At 43.5% G+C, this 18006-nt stretch overlaps 1 protein-coding gene, 1 non-coding gene and 1 pseudogene across 2 annotated transcripts; all 3 read left to right on the top strand.

Moving 5' to 3' along the window:
- Window positions 1-1148: 1148 nt before the first annotated feature.
- On the top strand, window positions 1149-3448 carry LOC143015213 (ATP-dependent translocase ABCB1-like). Its single transcript, XM_076169176.1, has 9 exons — window positions 1149-1154; window positions 1322-1468; window positions 1559-1663; window positions 1855-1991; window positions 2178-2268; window positions 2384-2581; window positions 2678-2884; window positions 3001-3147; window positions 3251-3448. Exons 1-9 carry the CDS (start codon window positions 1149-1151, stop codon window positions 3446-3448), a joined length of 1236 nt encoding a protein of 411 aa, XP_076025291.1.
- Window positions 3449-8289: 4841 nt separating this feature from the next.
- Window positions 8290-8395, top strand: LOC143015250 (U6 spliceosomal RNA). The gene has a single exon (XR_012965407.1). It is a non-coding gene; the product is annotated as a U6 spliceosomal RNA (small nuclear RNA).
- A 1934-nt stretch (window positions 8396-10329) lies between these two features.
- On the top strand, window positions 10330-10391 carry LOC143015253 (U6 spliceosomal RNA; annotated as a pseudogene).
- The last annotated feature ends 7615 nt before the right edge of the window (window positions 10392-18006 follow it).

Raw genomic sequence — 18006 nt, 5'->3', positions numbered from 1 at the left:
ATCGACGTACGTTATATGATATATCATATTTTACAGTAAGAAGGAGCAGATCACAATATTTTAGCCGATTGATTTTATATCTATGCGTTACATTTTGTAACAGTTAACGGTAAAACCACGTTAAAGTAATTGCAGATAACAGTAAAGTTTTAGCTGTAATACTATATATTAACACAGAAATGTAAACTGTTGAACATTTATTTATTAGTTTTTGTCAACATCTTTACTTGATAAAAGATCAAATCTCATGATTAATTAAATTAATTATTAATTATTCTTATTTGATGTCTTCACAAAAATGATGTCTGTCTTGTCTTAACAGTTCCAGTAAAAACAGCAGTGACCAGGTGAGAAAAGAAACACACACACACACACACACACACACACACACACACACACACACACACACACAATACACCACCACACCATCTAGCATCCATTAAACCAGCCCCTAGTCTGGCAAAACCTACAGAGTTGTAAAGTAAGATAAGAATGGCAGAATCAGTGTGTCCTCTCATTGTGATTTTACTTTTCTCAAGTTTTTGCCTCAAAATCCAAAAGTGACCAGAAAAGCTACTTACTTACTTGCAACTTACAAAACAATATAGCTTTTCCAGTAACATACTGTTCTTTTCCCGAGGGGCAGAGAACAACAAACACTGACCTATCTATTGCGGAACACACACACACCACACCCTACTTTGAATCACGAAATTCCTTCTGCCGTAACAAAGTATCTTCTCCACATCCCGTCCTTTGCAAGTGCCCGGACGGTTGCACATAAAGTCTGCAGCATCATTGACAGTGTAAGGATTGCACAGTTTCCTCCCAACAAAACACTTTTTAAAAGAAAACACAGCAGGTTTCTACCGTCTTTGCCTTTCAGACAGTTGTCAGTTTGTCACTGAGCTGCTCTGATGAAGCCGACAACTTTGAGTCAATAATGAGATGAGATTGTACTCTAATTAGAGCACCTGCTGTTTGAAGGAAGTAATAGCAGGTTATCTGGCCTACGAGTTCAATTGTCATGGTTTAGAGCTGGAGAGTAAAGTAATACTTAATATTTAAAGACATTATATACAGCTTGAATTAACATCAGCATCGCACATAAACAGAGGCCGGCTGCAGTTTGAATACTGTGAAGTGAAATGCTGGTAACATTGTCTCATCAGGTACCAAGCATCAACAGTGACTCAGACGGCGGCTTCAAGCCAGATTCCATCAAAGGAAACATTGAGTTCAAGAACATCGACTTCAGCTGTCCTTCAAGGCCGGACTCACTCGTTCACCATTTGCGTGCGTTACCTCTTTGTCTCTGTAGGACGAAAACGTTCCCCCAGTTTCCTTCCTGGAGGAGTTGCATCTTAACCTTCCTGAGTGGCGTTACATCGTGGTAGGACTCATCTCTGCCTTCATCCAAGAAGCCTTGGAGCCTTTCTTCACCATCATCCTCTCAAAGATCATTGCCGTCGGTTTCCTTGTAATCTCATGGCCTCTCTTAAAAGTGACAAAGTGAGTTTTCTGTCAGTTGTTTATAAAATGTGAATGTGTTGCTCAGGTGTTTGTTGGTACAGACAAAGAGGCCATCGGGGAACAAGCCATGTCCTTCTCTTTCATGTTTGTCTTATCGGGAGTGCTGTCCTTTGTCACATTCCGTCTAATGGTATGCATTGAAACACATACACCAGCACACACAGTTGTACTGCAACTTTGCATTGTTGCAGTACAAGCACGTCTGCAATAGTTCATCGTGATGCATTTTATCTGTCTAACTATGTTACACCACCAGGGAATCTGTTTTAGGATATCTGGCGGGATTCTGACCATGAAACTGAAACTTATGTATTCTAACAGGACTTACTCAGTGCTTACATATACGCCATCAATATCGCCTTGAGCCGTGCCATGATCTCCTTTGCCCTTGCAACCTGTTGCGCCTTTGGAATCTGGTTCCTCACCACAGGAAGGATGGACTTTGAATCTGTGATCTTGTGAGTGAAGAGCATGGTTAAATGTTTTAGTTTGGTTTAGTCAGCGTGACTGCCTGGAGTAGATTACAGATGGCTACAGCTGACTAGAGATGTATTTCAGATGGTAGCAGTGGACAAAATGTTTGCATTTTCTTTTCCCATTTGCTATAATTTGCTGTAACTCCTTTTTCTACACAACTCCTATAGCAGTGCGATATCTGTTCTCTGTGGCGCCTGGGCTGCTGCCCACATCATGAAGCCTGCTATTGACAACCTCTCTCAGGAGGGAGAGTCCCCGGTATACAGCGCTAAGCACCCAAACACACACACACACACACACACACACAATAAACACACACGCATGCACTCTAAAGCTGTTCTGTCTTCTCCTGTTTTCATTTCCAAAACTTCAGGACCATTTTGATGGTAACGTGCGCTTTGAGGATGTCTGGTTTAATTACCCGTCACGCCCTGATGTGCCCATCCTCAAAGGGCTGAACCTGGAGGTGGCACAGGGAGAAACTGTGGCCCTGATGGGCAGCAGCGGCTGTGGGAAGAGCACCATCATGCAGCTGTTGGAGAGGTTTTATGACCCCAGAGAAGGCCGAGTGGTGAGGAAACAAATCCTTTTGAAACCAGATTAACTCTTCTCATCTCTCTGGAAGTGGGTTAATGGAAAAGTTCTTTGTTTTTGAAACTCCTCTCAGGTTTTGGACGGCAGGGACATGAAGCAGCTGAACATCCACTGGGTGAGAGCTCAGGTCGCCTTTGTGTCCAAGGACCCCGTGCTGTTTAAATGCTCTCTGGCCGAAAACATCGCCTACGGAGACAACAGCCGCACTGTGACCATGGAGGAGATTCAGGCGGCCGCAGAGGCAGCCAACATTCACACCTTCATTGAAGAACTGCCACAGGTATTCCGACTTAAAATAAGCCTCATTCATCAAACTAACTTATGGATGACTTATCTTATCTCATGTGTAATTATTAGCAGTATAACTTCTCTCTCTCCATTCATTTGTATGAGCAGAAGTATGAGACTCAGGTTGGGGACAAGGGGATGCAGCTGTCGGGCGGTCAGAAGCAGCGTATAGCCATCGCCCGAGCCATCCTCCGCAACCCCAAAGTGCTGCTGCTGGACGAGGCCGCTTCTGCCCTCGACACCGAGAGTGAAATGGTGAGAGTGTACCTGTGACCATTAGGTTCAAAGAAAGTCAACCTGAAAGAGGAACGTGGATAGGAAAGGGTTGTGTTCATGTCATTCTCTTCTCCTCCTCTAGGTGGTGCTGGACAAGGCCAGGCAGGGCCGCACTTGCATCGTCGTGACCCACTGCCTGTCCATCCTCCGGAAGGCCGACCGCATCGCCGTCCTCCAGGGAGGCGTGGTGGTCGAGCAGGGCACGCACCAACAGCTGCTGGCCAAGAAGGGGGTGTACTTCATGTCGGTCGCCATGCAGCTCTGCCACGGCCGGGTGTGAGACAACAGGAGGCGGGGAAGTAAGAAGAGGGAGGTGCCGACTCCAACCTGGATGCTTCCAGTGGGGCCAGATTTATACTATGATGCCTTATACCACTAGATGCCTCATCAGCACTGAATAAGCCTTAATGACCAAATACTCAAATAACTGTGATTCAATTAACCCTCTTAATGTCCTCCCGTGTTACATACACCTAAGGCCCTCTGGGGTCAGATTAACCCCAAATTGTTCGACTGTTATCTAAACCATAAAGTGTAAATTTTCAATTATTTGTGTGTCACATCTTTAGTCTGACTCCAGTCCAACGCATCACCACAAATTTCTTTCCATTTATTTTGGAATTTAGGGCCAAAAGGCCTTGTTTACATAAAAAACACCCTATTTTTTAGTTTAAAAAATGAAAAAAAAAAAAAATTCTGAAATATTTGATAAGATCTTAACTATTTGACATGAACCTGAGTGGAATTTGTCAAAGTTTAGTGAGGGTGCCGTTTTTGAATTTTTTGAATTTTTTGAATGAGAGCAAATACTAACACCTATTATCCTCTGGGGTCAAAATTACCCCAAAATGGTTATGATGAATGACTGTTATTTGAAGCTTTAAGTATAAATTTTAAATTAATTTTGTGTTACACCTTTAGTCTAACTCCAGTCCAACCCATTACCACAAAAATGTCCCTTAATTTTAGAATCTAGGGCCAATGGCGCTCGTTTACATAAAAGTAGATAAAGTAAGGCAGGGATTTGGGCTTCTGCTGCACCCAAAAAAATGCATGTTTTTGGACCTGGCATCGCATGCTGCCCATACCTCCTGTTGTTGTCCCATTATTAAATAACCATTGCTTGACCACACACATCAAACATCCAAGATAAAAAATGTGTTGAAGTGCAGTAGGGTGTGACTTTTGCCCCAGTGCACCACTTTGTGCTTCGGGACCACTTTGACCCCAGGAGCAAAGGAGTTAAAAAATCAATAAAACACCCAAAATTCAATCAAATGACTTCTAATCACGAAGAGCATCATATCCAACTACCCCTATAAATTTCAGACCATTTGATCAAAGAAAACACATTTTATCAACTTTTTTAGTATTGTATTGTCCTTGGGGTCAATCTGACCCCAGGACATTACGAGGGTTAAGTCCACTGAGACTTGTTTCAGGGACGTACCAATGTGATGTTTGATGTTATTCATGTTTCTATAAAAACTATGAAAGTTTCCTATGCAGTAATTAAACCTTTGAATTGTTTAAAGCAGACATTAAGTAATGTTGTGATCATACATAAACTTTACGAAACCCCAATAAATGAAATCAATCCAATAAACGCTTGAACATGTAAGTTATTAAGTCTTTTAGGCAAAAGTTGAATTTTGCTTTTTTGCTGTTTATAAACAAAATGTCAATGCAGCCAACTGCAGTCCAAGTTGATGAATCCACAACACTACAAGTATGCAACACATAGCATTCTCATCTGGTCACCACCTATAATGCTGTTAACATGATAATGAGTATTAGGTCTTGCTATTATGATGACTGTCGATCTTTGATTTCTTCCTCACGAACATACAGGACAAAAGTCTTACATTAACTTGTTTTTATTTTCCATTTTCTAACAAAAGAAGGTGAGCTGACACTCCAGATTGTCAACCACTACTCTGAACTTCAACAGCATGTCAGAACACAAATGACTTTGTTCCAGCCGTAGTTCCATTTCGACAGGTGGACTTCAGAAGGCATTTATTTGTAGATGTGTGCTTGTATGCATATACAGCTAACAGAAGGGGCCATGTACCAATTCTTCACATTTCTCTTCCAATTTGTTAAAAATAAGAGTAAAAAACAATAACCCCAGTTGCCCACAGGCTGCACAGCCAATCAGTAAAGTTATCATCAGTGCTCCTAGGAGATATTTGAACCTGTAAACAATGTCACCGTCTTCTCTGTTGTCACTTATACCAAACGGTGGCATGTGGATTTGCTTCATAAGTTGTATGAAAAACTGAAGAGGTGCAGCAACTGAACAAATCGTTTTTGATTCATGAAACATTTTGGAACAGCAGAGTGTTTTAGTGGGAACGACATAAGAATACAGGACAAACCTCAAATCTACTGCAGCTTTTAAATCGTATGTTGAACTAATATCCTCGCACACTACACTTTCAAAGGCTCCCTCAACAATTATTTACAATTAGGTCCAATGTTTGTGTGTGAAACGCACCTCCTTATCCCAGAGATAAATAATCTCCAGAACCGCTTCCATGCTGAGAGAAATTCTTTGAAAAGAATGAAATTGGGGGTCAATATAAAACAAATCCTCAAGATCTTAAACAGCAAAACGTTTCCAACACATACCCTGAAAATGTTCCGGTCCCAGGAAACGATCTCTATGAAAGATGAACGTTTATGAGAAGCTTTTCTCCAGCATCAGAAGAAATGATGCTGGGTAAAGTCCCATCACAGGTGACTTGAGCCAAGAAAGTTCACAAGATGTTTCGCTTAAATAATTCTGCCCGTCTGATCCAGATGGAATATTTGTGCTGGAAACTGAATCCACAAAACAAACAAATTAAAATTAAATTAAATAAGATTCCTGTGAAATAAGTTCAAACTGACAAAAGGCCGGTAATTATTCTAGATTCAATAGAACTAACACTTTGCTTTTCATGTTAAGTGAAACATTTTAATAATAATTTTACTTTGCCTGGACACATTTATTGTTTGACCATTAGTTGGTATCACAGTTGTCTTCAATCATATAAACATTCAGCCTGTTTAAATGGACAGTTAAGGCTTTAGATGGTCTCAGATCAATGTCCTGGCTGTATAATCAAAGACTAACCCTGTATAACTGTGGATATGTACCTTCACTTTCACAGGTGGCTTCCAAGTCTCATTACTGTTCATAAAACAAATGAAGACTTAAGTGAAGTTACCTGTGTGCATCCTGCCAAGTTTAAACTGGCCAGTTTAAGGGCCATCATTCCAGTCTCTTGCCCTTCTATGTGCTCCAATGCCTGGGTAAGCAGGTCCTGCAAACTCCACACCAAGTCCTGGTAGCCACACGCCACTGCCGGCTGTAAAGGTCAGAAACATGGGCAGAGGTCATGAGATCAGGGGATGCAGGGCGTGTTCACTGGAAAAGAGGATTTGAAGGAGACGGTACCAGAGCTGTGTTTGTGTCTGTTTTCTTCTTTTTCTTTTTCTGTAGACTTGACTTGAGTGGTCGCAGGACCTGGCACTTAGTCTGCATGTCCTCAGGTCCAGGACTGCTGCCACCACCACCAGCTCTTCTACTGTCATCACCCACCCTGCTGATCCTGCCACCGTCGCCACCAGTTCCTCTACTGTGATCACCCACCCTGCTGATGCGGCTGACGCCGCCACCGCCACCGCCACCAGCTCCTCTACAGTCGTCACCAGCCCTGCTGCTGTCGCAACCCAGGTCCAGGTGGAGGAGCTTGTGGGTTTATGGCAGAATCTCCCCGAGTCAGACAAGGGCCCTTGTGTGTACGCCCCGCATCACAGGATCAGTGCAAGGGCGATTTAAGAGGTCCAAAGCTCCCAGCTTGGTTCCTGGTGTTGAGAGCATGAGGCAGTACGTTTTTGGGAGGCAGTAGCTCAGTCGGTAGGGCTTCCGCTTGAGAACCGGAGGGTCAGAGGTTCGAGTCCCTGCCGAGGTGCCCCTGAGCAAAGCACCGAACCCCCAACTGCTCCCCCCTCTGTAATGGGTGGTATTGTCGTAATGTAATGTTATGTCCTTGTTGTTGGCAGTGTGACTGTTTTCGCACCAGCTTACGTACCTGGATGCTCATTCTCATCCTAGGTGTCTAGGACGACAAGGGATCACTTCCACGGCTCAGTGGCCCGATTGCAACTGGCTGGTGGATGCCATCTTCAGGCAGCTGTGCGTACTCCATCCCGCCAATCGCAAGCTGAAGGGGATGACCGTCACCAGGTTGACTCTGATGCTCCAGGACTACAACAGCATCAGCAGCGTCGTGGCGCTACACGAGGCGATTTGGATACAACTTAACCAATGTTATATGACTCCATAGGCACAACCGGGGTGTGACTGCCCGGTTAACAGCCGAGGTGGTGGACGCCATCTCTGCCATGAGTGCTGCTCCCCAAGCCAGCGAGCCCATCTTGCCCGCCAGGGAAGGCATGACGGCGAGGGCAGCAGCAAAGGGGCCCATCATCTACAAAGATCTGCTCCCTCCTCTGTCAGCGCCTCTGCCACAGGTCCCCGTTCGTGTGGTGGCCACCATCCCCGCCACAAGTGCTGCTCCCCAAGCACGGCAGCCCATCGTCCACACTGATCCGCTCCCTTCGTCGGCGCCTCTACCAGAGGATCCCCTCCCCGGTCCCTCTGGGCCCGAGTGCCCACACAGTGCGCGCGCGAGGTCAGACTGGACCGAGATTCTTAACATGTATGTATTGTAACTGTTAGGTTAGAGAAAATTCTATTCTATTCTCTATTCTATTCTAAAATCACTGTTGTGACTTGGTCAGTTTGGATGGCGTCATGATCGTTGTTTATTACGCTGTACAGACTGTTTCACATTACGTCACTCTGGATGGCATGCCTCATCATCGTTTACTGTAGAATCTGTTTTACGTCACTGTTAAGACATATGATGTACACATGATACAGCAATTGTGGCAAATCAGTGCCATGTGTTTTTGGGGGGTAAATCAGTGCCATATGTTTGGTATAGTTTGCAGGTTGAGTTAAAAACGTGTTCCCCAGCCCCGGCATGATCCAGACGTCTCTACCAGAACTTCGAGTGGGCGATTATTGGTCCCAGTACACGTTGTGAAAGTTCTCTCTCCATCATTGTGTTTCTTCGGAAGCACATATACTAAAATTGGAACGATACAGAGAAGATTAGCATGGCCCCTGCGCAAGGATGACACGCAAATTCGTGGAGCGTTCCACATTTTAACGTTTTTAGCTCAAGAGAAAAATTAATTCAATCATTCTTTGTTTACCTCCGGTTTGGTTCCTTGGTGAAACAGCGTCACCCCACTTGCATGATCACTGTTCAGGCCGAGAGCGGTACTGCAGCTTTTCACATTCATACATAAAACAAGCACGTCACATACACAAACCATCACAAGTGCATCAAAAGTGAACCAGCTGAGGTTTAGGAGACACACCTGACACATTTCCCCCAATACAGACGTTGGCAAACATACACAGGACTCACTTACATCCGGTTAGGTTCAACGGTCCAACAGCGCCGGTGAGCGGGCGCGGCCTTTTAATTGACTGAGCCGATGTCGCTCTACAAACGAGCTAAGCCAATCTCGCTCTCCCCAAACTACTTGGAACTGCCCGTAGACTTACCTGTTCAAGCAGACTTGCCCGTTCAACGTAAACTTGGGATTTAACTGTCACTTGGAACATCAACTATCCATCTTCCTCTTACCCCCCCTCTGGATGACAATCTTCTCGGGGTCCTCTAGCGGGCGCGCCGCTGAACTGCAGGCCGTTTCGTCCCGACTTTCGAGCCGGGCCGTGAGAACTTTCTTCAGCTGGCCGTGTGAACTTTCTTCGGCTGGCTAGCGCCCGCCCCTCCACGTGGAATGTTTGTTATTGTTGTTGTCGCGAGCGCTCAGCTGGTGGTGGGGGAGCGCACTATTATTATTTGAGCGACCGACCGACTGTTGTCAATTGTGACTTATAATGAATTTTATTTCAATAATGTTGGTGCTGCTGTATTGGTTGGTTTAACAATGTGTTGTCCTAATAAAGACGACGTTTGACCAAGTGATTTCATATGGAAGAAAATATGACCCAAAGCAGCCAGTTGGTGGAAAGCAAGATTATTATTATTATATTGTGACAACATTTTGGCCAAAATCCACAATGCAGAGTGCGCACACAATGAGGCTGGATAAATTATACAAATACAATAATACAATCAAATCCTCTGCAGAGTAGAGGTGGGGTGTAGATTCAGGATTTGTCATGCTGTTGGCACTGCTTTTGTGGTCTGTTGCAGCGGAGGTTGCGGAAAAACCAGATGAGCTGATGGTTAAAGAAAAGTATATGTTAAAGCATTTATTGTCCGACGGCTTACATCTACCCCCAATGGCTTCAATAACAATAACGGATTGTGTGGTTTGTCATCGTTTGCCGTTGATCATCGAGAAAACACTGAAAGCAAAATGTCTGATTGCAGCTTTCTGATTCTTTCTTCAAATGTCCTTGATGTCTTTTATGGTGGCTTGTTACTTTTCGTTCTTCTATATTTTACAGCACTGCGTTCACGGGTTACTTTGGCAGTTCGTAGTTTACGTTCGGCATCGCTCACTTCATCTGGATAGCACACGTCTTCATATAGTGCTCTTCTCTTTCTCCATATTCTGGATCAAGTTGCGCTATGGGACACCTGCAGCTTGGTGCAGCGCCATCACCGCTAGATGGCACTCCAAGACCGATTTGCACGATGTGAGGGGACTCAACTCCACCTCTTTTGGCGTGTTGTACGTCCTGGAGTCATACTCAGCACTAACACACGTTAAGCTCAGCATAGAGTTAGAGTCCAAACTTGGCGTCATGATCGTTGTTTAGTACGCTGTACAGACTGTTTCACATTACGTCACTCTGGATGGCATGCCTCATCATCGTTTACTGTAGAATCTGTTTTACGTCACTGTTAAGACATATGATGTACACATGATACAGCAATTGTGGCAAATCAGTGCCATGTGTTTTTGGGGGGTAAATCAGTGCCATATGTTTGGTATAGTTTACAGGTTGAGTTAAAAACGTGTTCCCCAGCCCCGGCATGATCCAGACGTCTCTACCAGAACTTCGAGTGGACGATTATTGGTCCTAGTACATGGTGTGAAAGTTCTCTCTCCATCATTGTGTTTCTTCGGAAGCACATATACTAAAATTGGAACGATACAGAGAGGATTAGCATGGCCCCGCGAGAAGGGGCAATGTCCCGATTTTCTCTTGAAAAGGTAATTCTACGGGAGCAGTGTCCCGAGTTTTCGACATACGACATTCGACATATCTTAGAGATTTTGCCAGATAGCTACATTGGCTCAGTCAAGTAGAAGGCCGCGCCCCCTTGCAATTATACATTTTCTAGAGGGCGCTCAGTCGGTTATGAACTCTTCAAGCGAGAGGTGTAAGCGCGCGCTGTCATTCATCTGTCGTTTCAACTAGAACAGGGGTCGGCAACCTTTTTAACTGAAAGTGCCAAAAAAGACAAATATTTCTAAATGTATTTCCTTAAGAGCCGCTTCACAATTTGCACTACGATCAGCAATAATCATGGTCATTATTTATTACTACATCGTGTTAAACCAGGGTTCTCCAACCTTCTCCTCCACCCAAACCATCTGAATTAGCGTCTTTTGTGAGATCATTTACAAAATGTTGATATCCAACTCTCACATTTTGTATCAAAATGTACTGTAATTCAGCACCATGAGCTTGTTTTTTTCTGTATACATTTTCAGTGTCAAGCTCACACTAATGAACTCGCATCATATTAATCTCGTAAAAAAACATAACAATGTTATTACTTATTTTACTATTTAACCAAAACTAAACCTTTCATATTTCTCATTTCTGTCTGTCCACATATCACTGTCACAATTTCCCTTCACATTCCCTGTAATTCAGGGAATTCCCTGTAGTTCCCATCTCATCTGTGCTTCACATGCATTCAGTCTGTTCTGATGTTAGTGAGATGACAGAGAGTGTGGTGCTGTTTTCATGAGGAATTAAAATAGTGTTGGAATGTTCTTGCAGTGAAGCACTTTCTCTGTCCTACAGTTTTGGAATGTTTTTTTCACAGTGTTTTCCTGTTTGGAAGAACATACACTGGATTGAGAGCCTGGGTGGAGCTTCTTTCTTCTTCCAACTGAGCTGTTGGATGCACAGTTCTCATGTTTGTGAAGGTTTTTTGTGGACCCTGCTCGACATGACAGCTTAATTCTGCAAATTCTGCATTCTTCCTTTATGTTGTCACAATTGTTAAAATGCATCCAAATGCTGCCGGCTCCCATCGTTCACCTAAAAGAGCTAAAAGAAATGTGTAGCGTTAGACATCTCCGCAGCAGTCTATCGTGACAGCAGTCAACAAGACGGTTAGCACACACCCTCTTGGTTAATATTCCCGGGAGAACAAACACAGACCGACACCGTCTGGTAACTTACGAAGACTCCTTTATTACATACACACAGCATAAATAGAGCACGTAGGCACACCCGTCATAACATCACTAGCGTCACAACATAACATAACGTCACTGTGTATGCCACTCAACATGGCTTTGCCACTCATACTATCAGATATGTTTAACACTCCCACTCAAAGACATGTTTAAAGCTTTCTATAATGGTAAACAAAAATCCCCAAAAAAAACATAACTCCCAAAATAAAACATTTAGCATACTTGCAGTGTTGTAAGAACTTCAAAACATTTACATCTGCCGGTACACTTTACTTTCCAAATAAATATTCCTTAAACTTCTCAAACTTAGCCTTTGTCACTGGCTTGGTAAGGACATCTGCTACCATGTTTGCAGCGGTACTCTATAGATATTTTCCCTTCTGCGTGTGCAGACCGTACAAAGTGGATTTATATCTATGTGTTTGCTTCTCTGTCTGCATACAGGGTTCTTAGATAAGGCTATCGCCCCCTGGTTGTCCTTATATATCTTGACAGGTACCTGCTGGTTACCACTATCTATACCTTTTAGTAGCTGTACAAGATACATACTTTCTTGAGTAGTGGCTGCTAGTGCCATACGCTCGGCTTTGCAGGTGGATAGTGCCACGGTTGGCTGTTTCCTAGTTTTTCACGATATAACTGGACCATTCACAGTTAAGCTGAAACAGTAACCAGTTGTGCTCCTCCTATCATCTGTATCGGCTGCCCAGTCAGCAAAGCTATACCCCTCAAGCTGTAGGCGTTCTTCACATTTCTGGTCATGTAGTTCTTGATCTATAGTACCCTTTAAGTACCTCAGTAGGTGTTTTGCTATAGCCCAATGTTGTTGCTTTGGTTCTGCTAGGTGTTGTGAGAGTTTACTACAACCCAGCTCAGGTCAGGTCTAGTACATGTCATAATATATATCAAGCTACCTACTATCTCTCTATATCCTGCTGAGTCAATAATTTCACCCTCATTGTCAAAGTGTAACTTTTGCTCACATGGTGGATCTCGGTTTGCATTCAGACATTCCGAATTTCGCCAATATCTTCTCTATGTGTCTGTTTTGAGTCATTTTGATCTCTCCCTTACTCTGTGTAAAATTGATACCCAGGAAGCGTTTAAGTGGACCCATATCTTTCATCTTAAACCTTCTCGTCAACATTTCTTTTACATCACTGAGTAAGGTGGTGTTACTCGCCGCTATGATTATGTCATCTACCCATATTAACAGAATCACTTTCTCCTTCTCAGATTCTCTGCTGTAGACACAATGATCAGCACCATTTTGTACAAAACCATTCTCTGTAAAGTGATCGTGCAATAATATGTTCCAGTTACATCCGGACTGTTTTAAACTATACAATGACTTATTGAGTTTACACACCAAGTGTTCTCCTGTTTTTGACTCGATTTCAAAACCTTCTTCTGGTAGTTCCATATATACCTCACAGTCTATTGGAGCATTGAGGTAAGCAGTCTTCACATCCATTTGGTGTAGGGTAAGATCCTCCTGTACTGCCACCTGCATTAATGCTCGAACAGAAGTCATATTGGCTGTTGGTGAAAAAGTCTCTTTATAGTCAATCCCTTCCACTTGACCATACCCCTTTGCAACGTATCTTGCTTTGCAAGTCTCATATCCATCAGGGCTCTCTTTCACTGCATATACCCATCGCCCTCCCACTGCTTGTTTGCCTCTTGGCAGTGGAGTCAGAGTGAAAGTGTCATTCTCTGTCAAAGAGTTCATCTCCTCGCGCATCGCATCAGCCCACATTTCTGACTTCTTAGAGTCCACAGCCTCTCTAAATGTTATAGGTACATCATAAGCTGCTCTGTAGAAATAATCTATATTTTCACATTGGTCATTACTACACTCGGCTTTACACTGGTACTCTAAGTAGTCTGGAGCTTTTCTTTGTCTCATAGGATACTTCCTGTCTCCCTGCTCTCTCTGAGTATTATCTGTCTTGGTCGGGCCTGCCTCAGCAATCTCCTAAACTTCAACATTTTCCAACTCGAACTTGATTGATTGAAGGTAGTCAACCAATCTTTGGTTGACTACCTTCGGTGGTGTTACTACATAACTCTCAATGTCGTCTCCCATGTCCCAACCTGTCTGAGTCTGGCTATCTGTGCTCCCTCTTGTGATAAATTTCACCAAATCTCGCCTATGTTTTAGGACTTTTCCTGTCTCAGGATAATACACGTTATATGCTGGACTATATTTATCATAGCCTACAAAGATCCCCTTTTCACACCTAGAATCCAGCTTCTTCTTATCCTGCTTGTATACGTAGCATTAAGAGCCGAATATGTGCATGTTACACAGGTTAGGTGTTTTTCCTGTGAAGGCACAGTAAGGCGTCTGCTCGAGCCTCTTACTGTAGCATCTATTGCGGATTTGAGCTACTGTTTGTACAGCATATGTCCATAATCGCTTTGGGAGATTACTCTCCAATTGCATACATCGCGTCATATCGAATAAGGTCCTCCACCCTCTTTCTGCAGTTCCATTCTGATGAGGTGAGTAGGGTGCACTCGTCTCGTGCCTTATCCTGTGACTCCTAAGTAAGGACTCGAACTCCTGTCCGGTAAACTCTGTACCGTTATCAGATCTAATGCACTTTGTCTTTCCATGTGGAGCTACATCTGCTATGAATTTTTCTGTGGCTTTTGTTGTGTCACTCTTTGCTTTGATAAAGTATGTGAAAATCATCCCGCTGTAATCATCAGTAAATGCTATCACATACCTGTATCCATTTTTATCTGCTGGTTCTATAGGACCGCATAAGTCTGTGTGTACTAGCCCTAGTACGGTTGTAGCTTTAGCGTCTGCCTGTCTGTTTCTGCTTTGTGTAAATTTGCCCTGTGTGCATATTTCACAGTTTTGATTTGACATGTCATTTTTCCCTTTTATCGACATCCCTTTAACCACCTTTTCTAATTTTGCGACATCATCAAAATAACAACGACCAAGTATCCTATGCCAGGTTTGAATGTCATGACAACCATACACTTCATCGACATTTTCATCTTCTACTGTGCTAAGGTAATACAGCCTACCACACACATCCATTTTGAACTTGGTACCACTGTTGTTGACCAGCCAGTCATCACCGTCCCTGAAGTGTATCTCGGGTTGGGATGTAGAGTGCTCACCTGAGCCTCGTTTTCACCCGGCGTCCCTTGCTGTCCAGCAAGTAGACTTCGGCGTCTCCTCTCATCTTCGCCATCCCGCTCACCTTTGTTCCGTCGGCAAGCTCAATCATGTGATCCTTGGGTCTGAAGCTCTTGTCAACTGTTTTGAACTTTGTGGCGTCATTGATCATGTGCGATGTGGCGCCGCAGTAAACCCTGAGACCTTTCTTGTTCCTTCTTTGTGTAGTACAGTCACATAGCTTGAAGAAACTCTCTGTCTCTGTCTCTGTCTCTGTCTCTGTCTCTGTCTCTCCGTCAGCTTTCTTCATCTGGTCAAGGCCTCGGCCTTGTCCTCGACCGCGCCCCCTTCCTCGCTGTGGTGTGTCCCATCTTCGTTCCTCTCTTCTCGTCTGAGATTCTTCTTCTGGACATGTCCTGGCCATGTGTCAGAACATCCATCTTCGACAATCGTTTCTTCAACTATGTTCTTCTTCTTCTCCTCTTTCTTCCGTAGCTCCCTCTCATCCTTTTCCTTTTTCTCCCGTTTTTCCTTTTCACGCTCCTCCTTTTGTTTTTGGGCATCTTCTTTCTTTTTCTCTTTGGCAGCTTTGGCCTCTTCCCTCTGTCGTTCCTTCTCCTTACGCTGCTGAAGCCTCTCCTCCTGTTCTGGTAAGTTCTTCAGTGAGCGTCTTTTAACAGCCTTCTGGTCTGCCAGGATCCTGGGTGTGGTCTTTGACTCTAAAGGTTTAGCGTTGGGCTTGTGGCCCTGTTCATCTTTGTCTTCATTGCTGTCTATAATTTTGCAGTCCGAAGCACAAGTTTCATCGGTGTTGTCACTTTTGCTGGATTTTCCAACAGAGGACCTTTTGTCTTTGCAATGTTTGTCTTCAATGGACATTTCCTTTACTTCTTTGCACGAGTTTTCACTTAAATCAGTATTGCACTGAGCAATCAGCATGTCATGCAGGCTATGCACTGAAGTTCTGTTGACTGTATGAGACTGAATGACATTGTTGGTCCCTGTTCCTAATGGGCCATTCACCACCCATCCAAGCAGTGTTCTCATTGCATATGGGCCGTCTCCTTCGCTATTTATGATTTGCCAGGGCTCAATTGCTTTGGGTGCATTTGTGCCTATCAACAAGTCGATGCCTGCGCCAATTGTGGAAATTTGAACATCTTTAAAGTGAACGCAAACAAAACTGTGGCGTTAACCAATCAGATTTGGAGTTGGCTACTACGGGCCTTCTAGCAGGCGTAGGATAACGTCAGCACATGGACGTCTTTTGATTGGATACGCACTATTGAGAGGCAGAGCTATGCAGAGCTAACAAACTGAACTTGAACGAGCTGATTTGTGTAGATTTCTACAAGGACAAGCTTTTTCTTTTCAACCCACATTGGCTGAAGGAGGAGAAGAGTTCGATTTGGTCGCAGATATAATTACAACGCCATTTTCAAGACAAACTTTTCAAGAAAAGCTAGGGGGGGGGGTCGCATGTTGTGACACGATCACAGCGGCTTATGCGGACAGATTAATTTATTTTGGACTTTGAACTCTGAGAGGGGTTAAATGAAGATGTCTAATGAACGGCTGTCATGATAAAATATAAACTTAATAAAGTTTATTTTTCCTCCACAGTGTTGGTGGTTTGTTTATTGCTCTCTCTCTTATATATTTCCCAGCAAATCATATTGAAATCATTGATGATTGCATTCTACAGTCAGTCAGGCACGCGATGCCGAACGTGAAGGGAGTGAAAGTGAGAGGTGACAGTGGGGTCCTTCAGCTAATGACTCAATAACACACAGAGAGGCACGGGACCCTACCTGCTGCGTGCTGTCGAAGAATCACCTCTCCGCTGTGTGACAAAGTAAACGAACCAGACCAATCCAGCGTCCCATCACATCACATCACCTGGCACACATCCACTGCACAACTGCACAAAGGGCTCCTGGAACATTTTATGTTTATTAGTCATCACAACCCAGACTCATATATTCCAAGCTGCTGCAGTTTGGCATAAACACTTTTCTTCCTAACCTGGGTCACATTACGCAGAGGTACGTAGGAGGGCCAATGATGCAGAAGTCACTGCAGCGCCCACTCAGCTGCCTTCATCTGGGCCTTCGCTTTCCCCGGCCTAATACAGCTTCTCTGAGTCGCTGTGGTACATTTCTAAAAAAACGACTTGTTCAACCTCCACATCATCCCGTCACAACATTTCGCATTCTTTTGAACAAATTGCTAATGCTTTGTCAATGCTCTTGCAAACGATCACGAAGGTACAACTGTCTGCTGTTTCCTACATTAGATAGATAGATAGATAGATAGATAGATAGATAGATAGATAGATAGATAGATAGATAGATAGATAGATAGATAGATAGATAGATAGATAGATAGATAGATAGATAGATAGATAGATAGATAGATAGACGCCCAGACGAGCTGATTCATCTGTCCTGCTTCATCCGGACACAAGAGGCGCCTCAGCGGGAGCGTGAGTCAGTTTCAGTCAGAGGAAACTAAGGGAAACTATTTAGTGAATTTCAGTCGAATTCAGAGTTCTGACATTTGAAATCGAGAATTTCTTTCTGCAACCAGAGTGTCGAAACTGCAGATCAGCAGCACGTCGCGCTCACTGTGCAAGTGTAAGGTCAAATTGCTTCACTGTGTTTTGCAACAAAAAAAAAATGCCCAATGTTGCAATTTCTCAAGAATCAGTTTGTAACTTTTGTTGGAATCCAAACCCAAAGACAAAGAGCAGCAGCAGGGTGGAGACACAAGGGGACAGTGTTCAGCTATCCACCATCTTATACCTAAAACAGGGGTGTCAAACTCATTTTAGTTTGGGGCCACATTCGGCCCAATTTAGATTCAAGTGGGCTGGATTAGTAAAATCATAGCATAATAACCTATGAATGGATGTAAATGGACAACTTCCCTTTGTTTTAGTGCAAAAAAGTACAGGTTCATGTTGCAAATGTACTTTTATTTAACTATCTTTTTACAAAACATATTATGAACAACCTGAAATTTCTTAATACAGTGGTTCCCAAACTTTTTCTGCAGGCCCCCCGTCTGTAGATAAGAATATTTTCGCCCCCAAACACACACACACACACACACACACACCTTTAGGCTCCAAACTCCACTGGAATTTTAAACATTGTAATTTATAAAACTGCAACTTATTATTTAACAAAATAAGTAAGGTGTAAATCACC

This window comes from Genypterus blacodes, unplaced genomic scaffold, assembly GCF_046128005.1.
Source record: "Genypterus blacodes isolate CSIRO-AG114 ecotype Tasmania unplaced genomic scaffold, CSIRO-AGI_Gbla_v1 ptg000192l_1, whole genome shotgun sequence".
NCBI classification, from domain to species: domain Eukaryota; kingdom Metazoa; phylum Chordata; class Actinopteri; order Ophidiiformes; family Ophidiidae; genus Genypterus; species Genypterus blacodes.
Note: the sequence above shows the minus strand (reverse complement) of the source record. Positions and strands in the feature narration are given on the sequence as shown.

Coding starts and splice junctions, on each gene's coding strand:
- LOC143015213 (XM_076169176.1), top strand. Junction 2,582..2,677: donor ACCCCAGAGAAGGCCGAGTG/GTGAGGAAACAA, acceptor AACTCCTCTCAG/GTTTTGGACGGCAGGGACAT. Junction 3,148..3,250: donor TCGACACCGAGAGTGAAATG/GTGAGAGTGTAC, acceptor CTCCTCCTCTAG/GTGGTGCTGGACAAGGCCAG.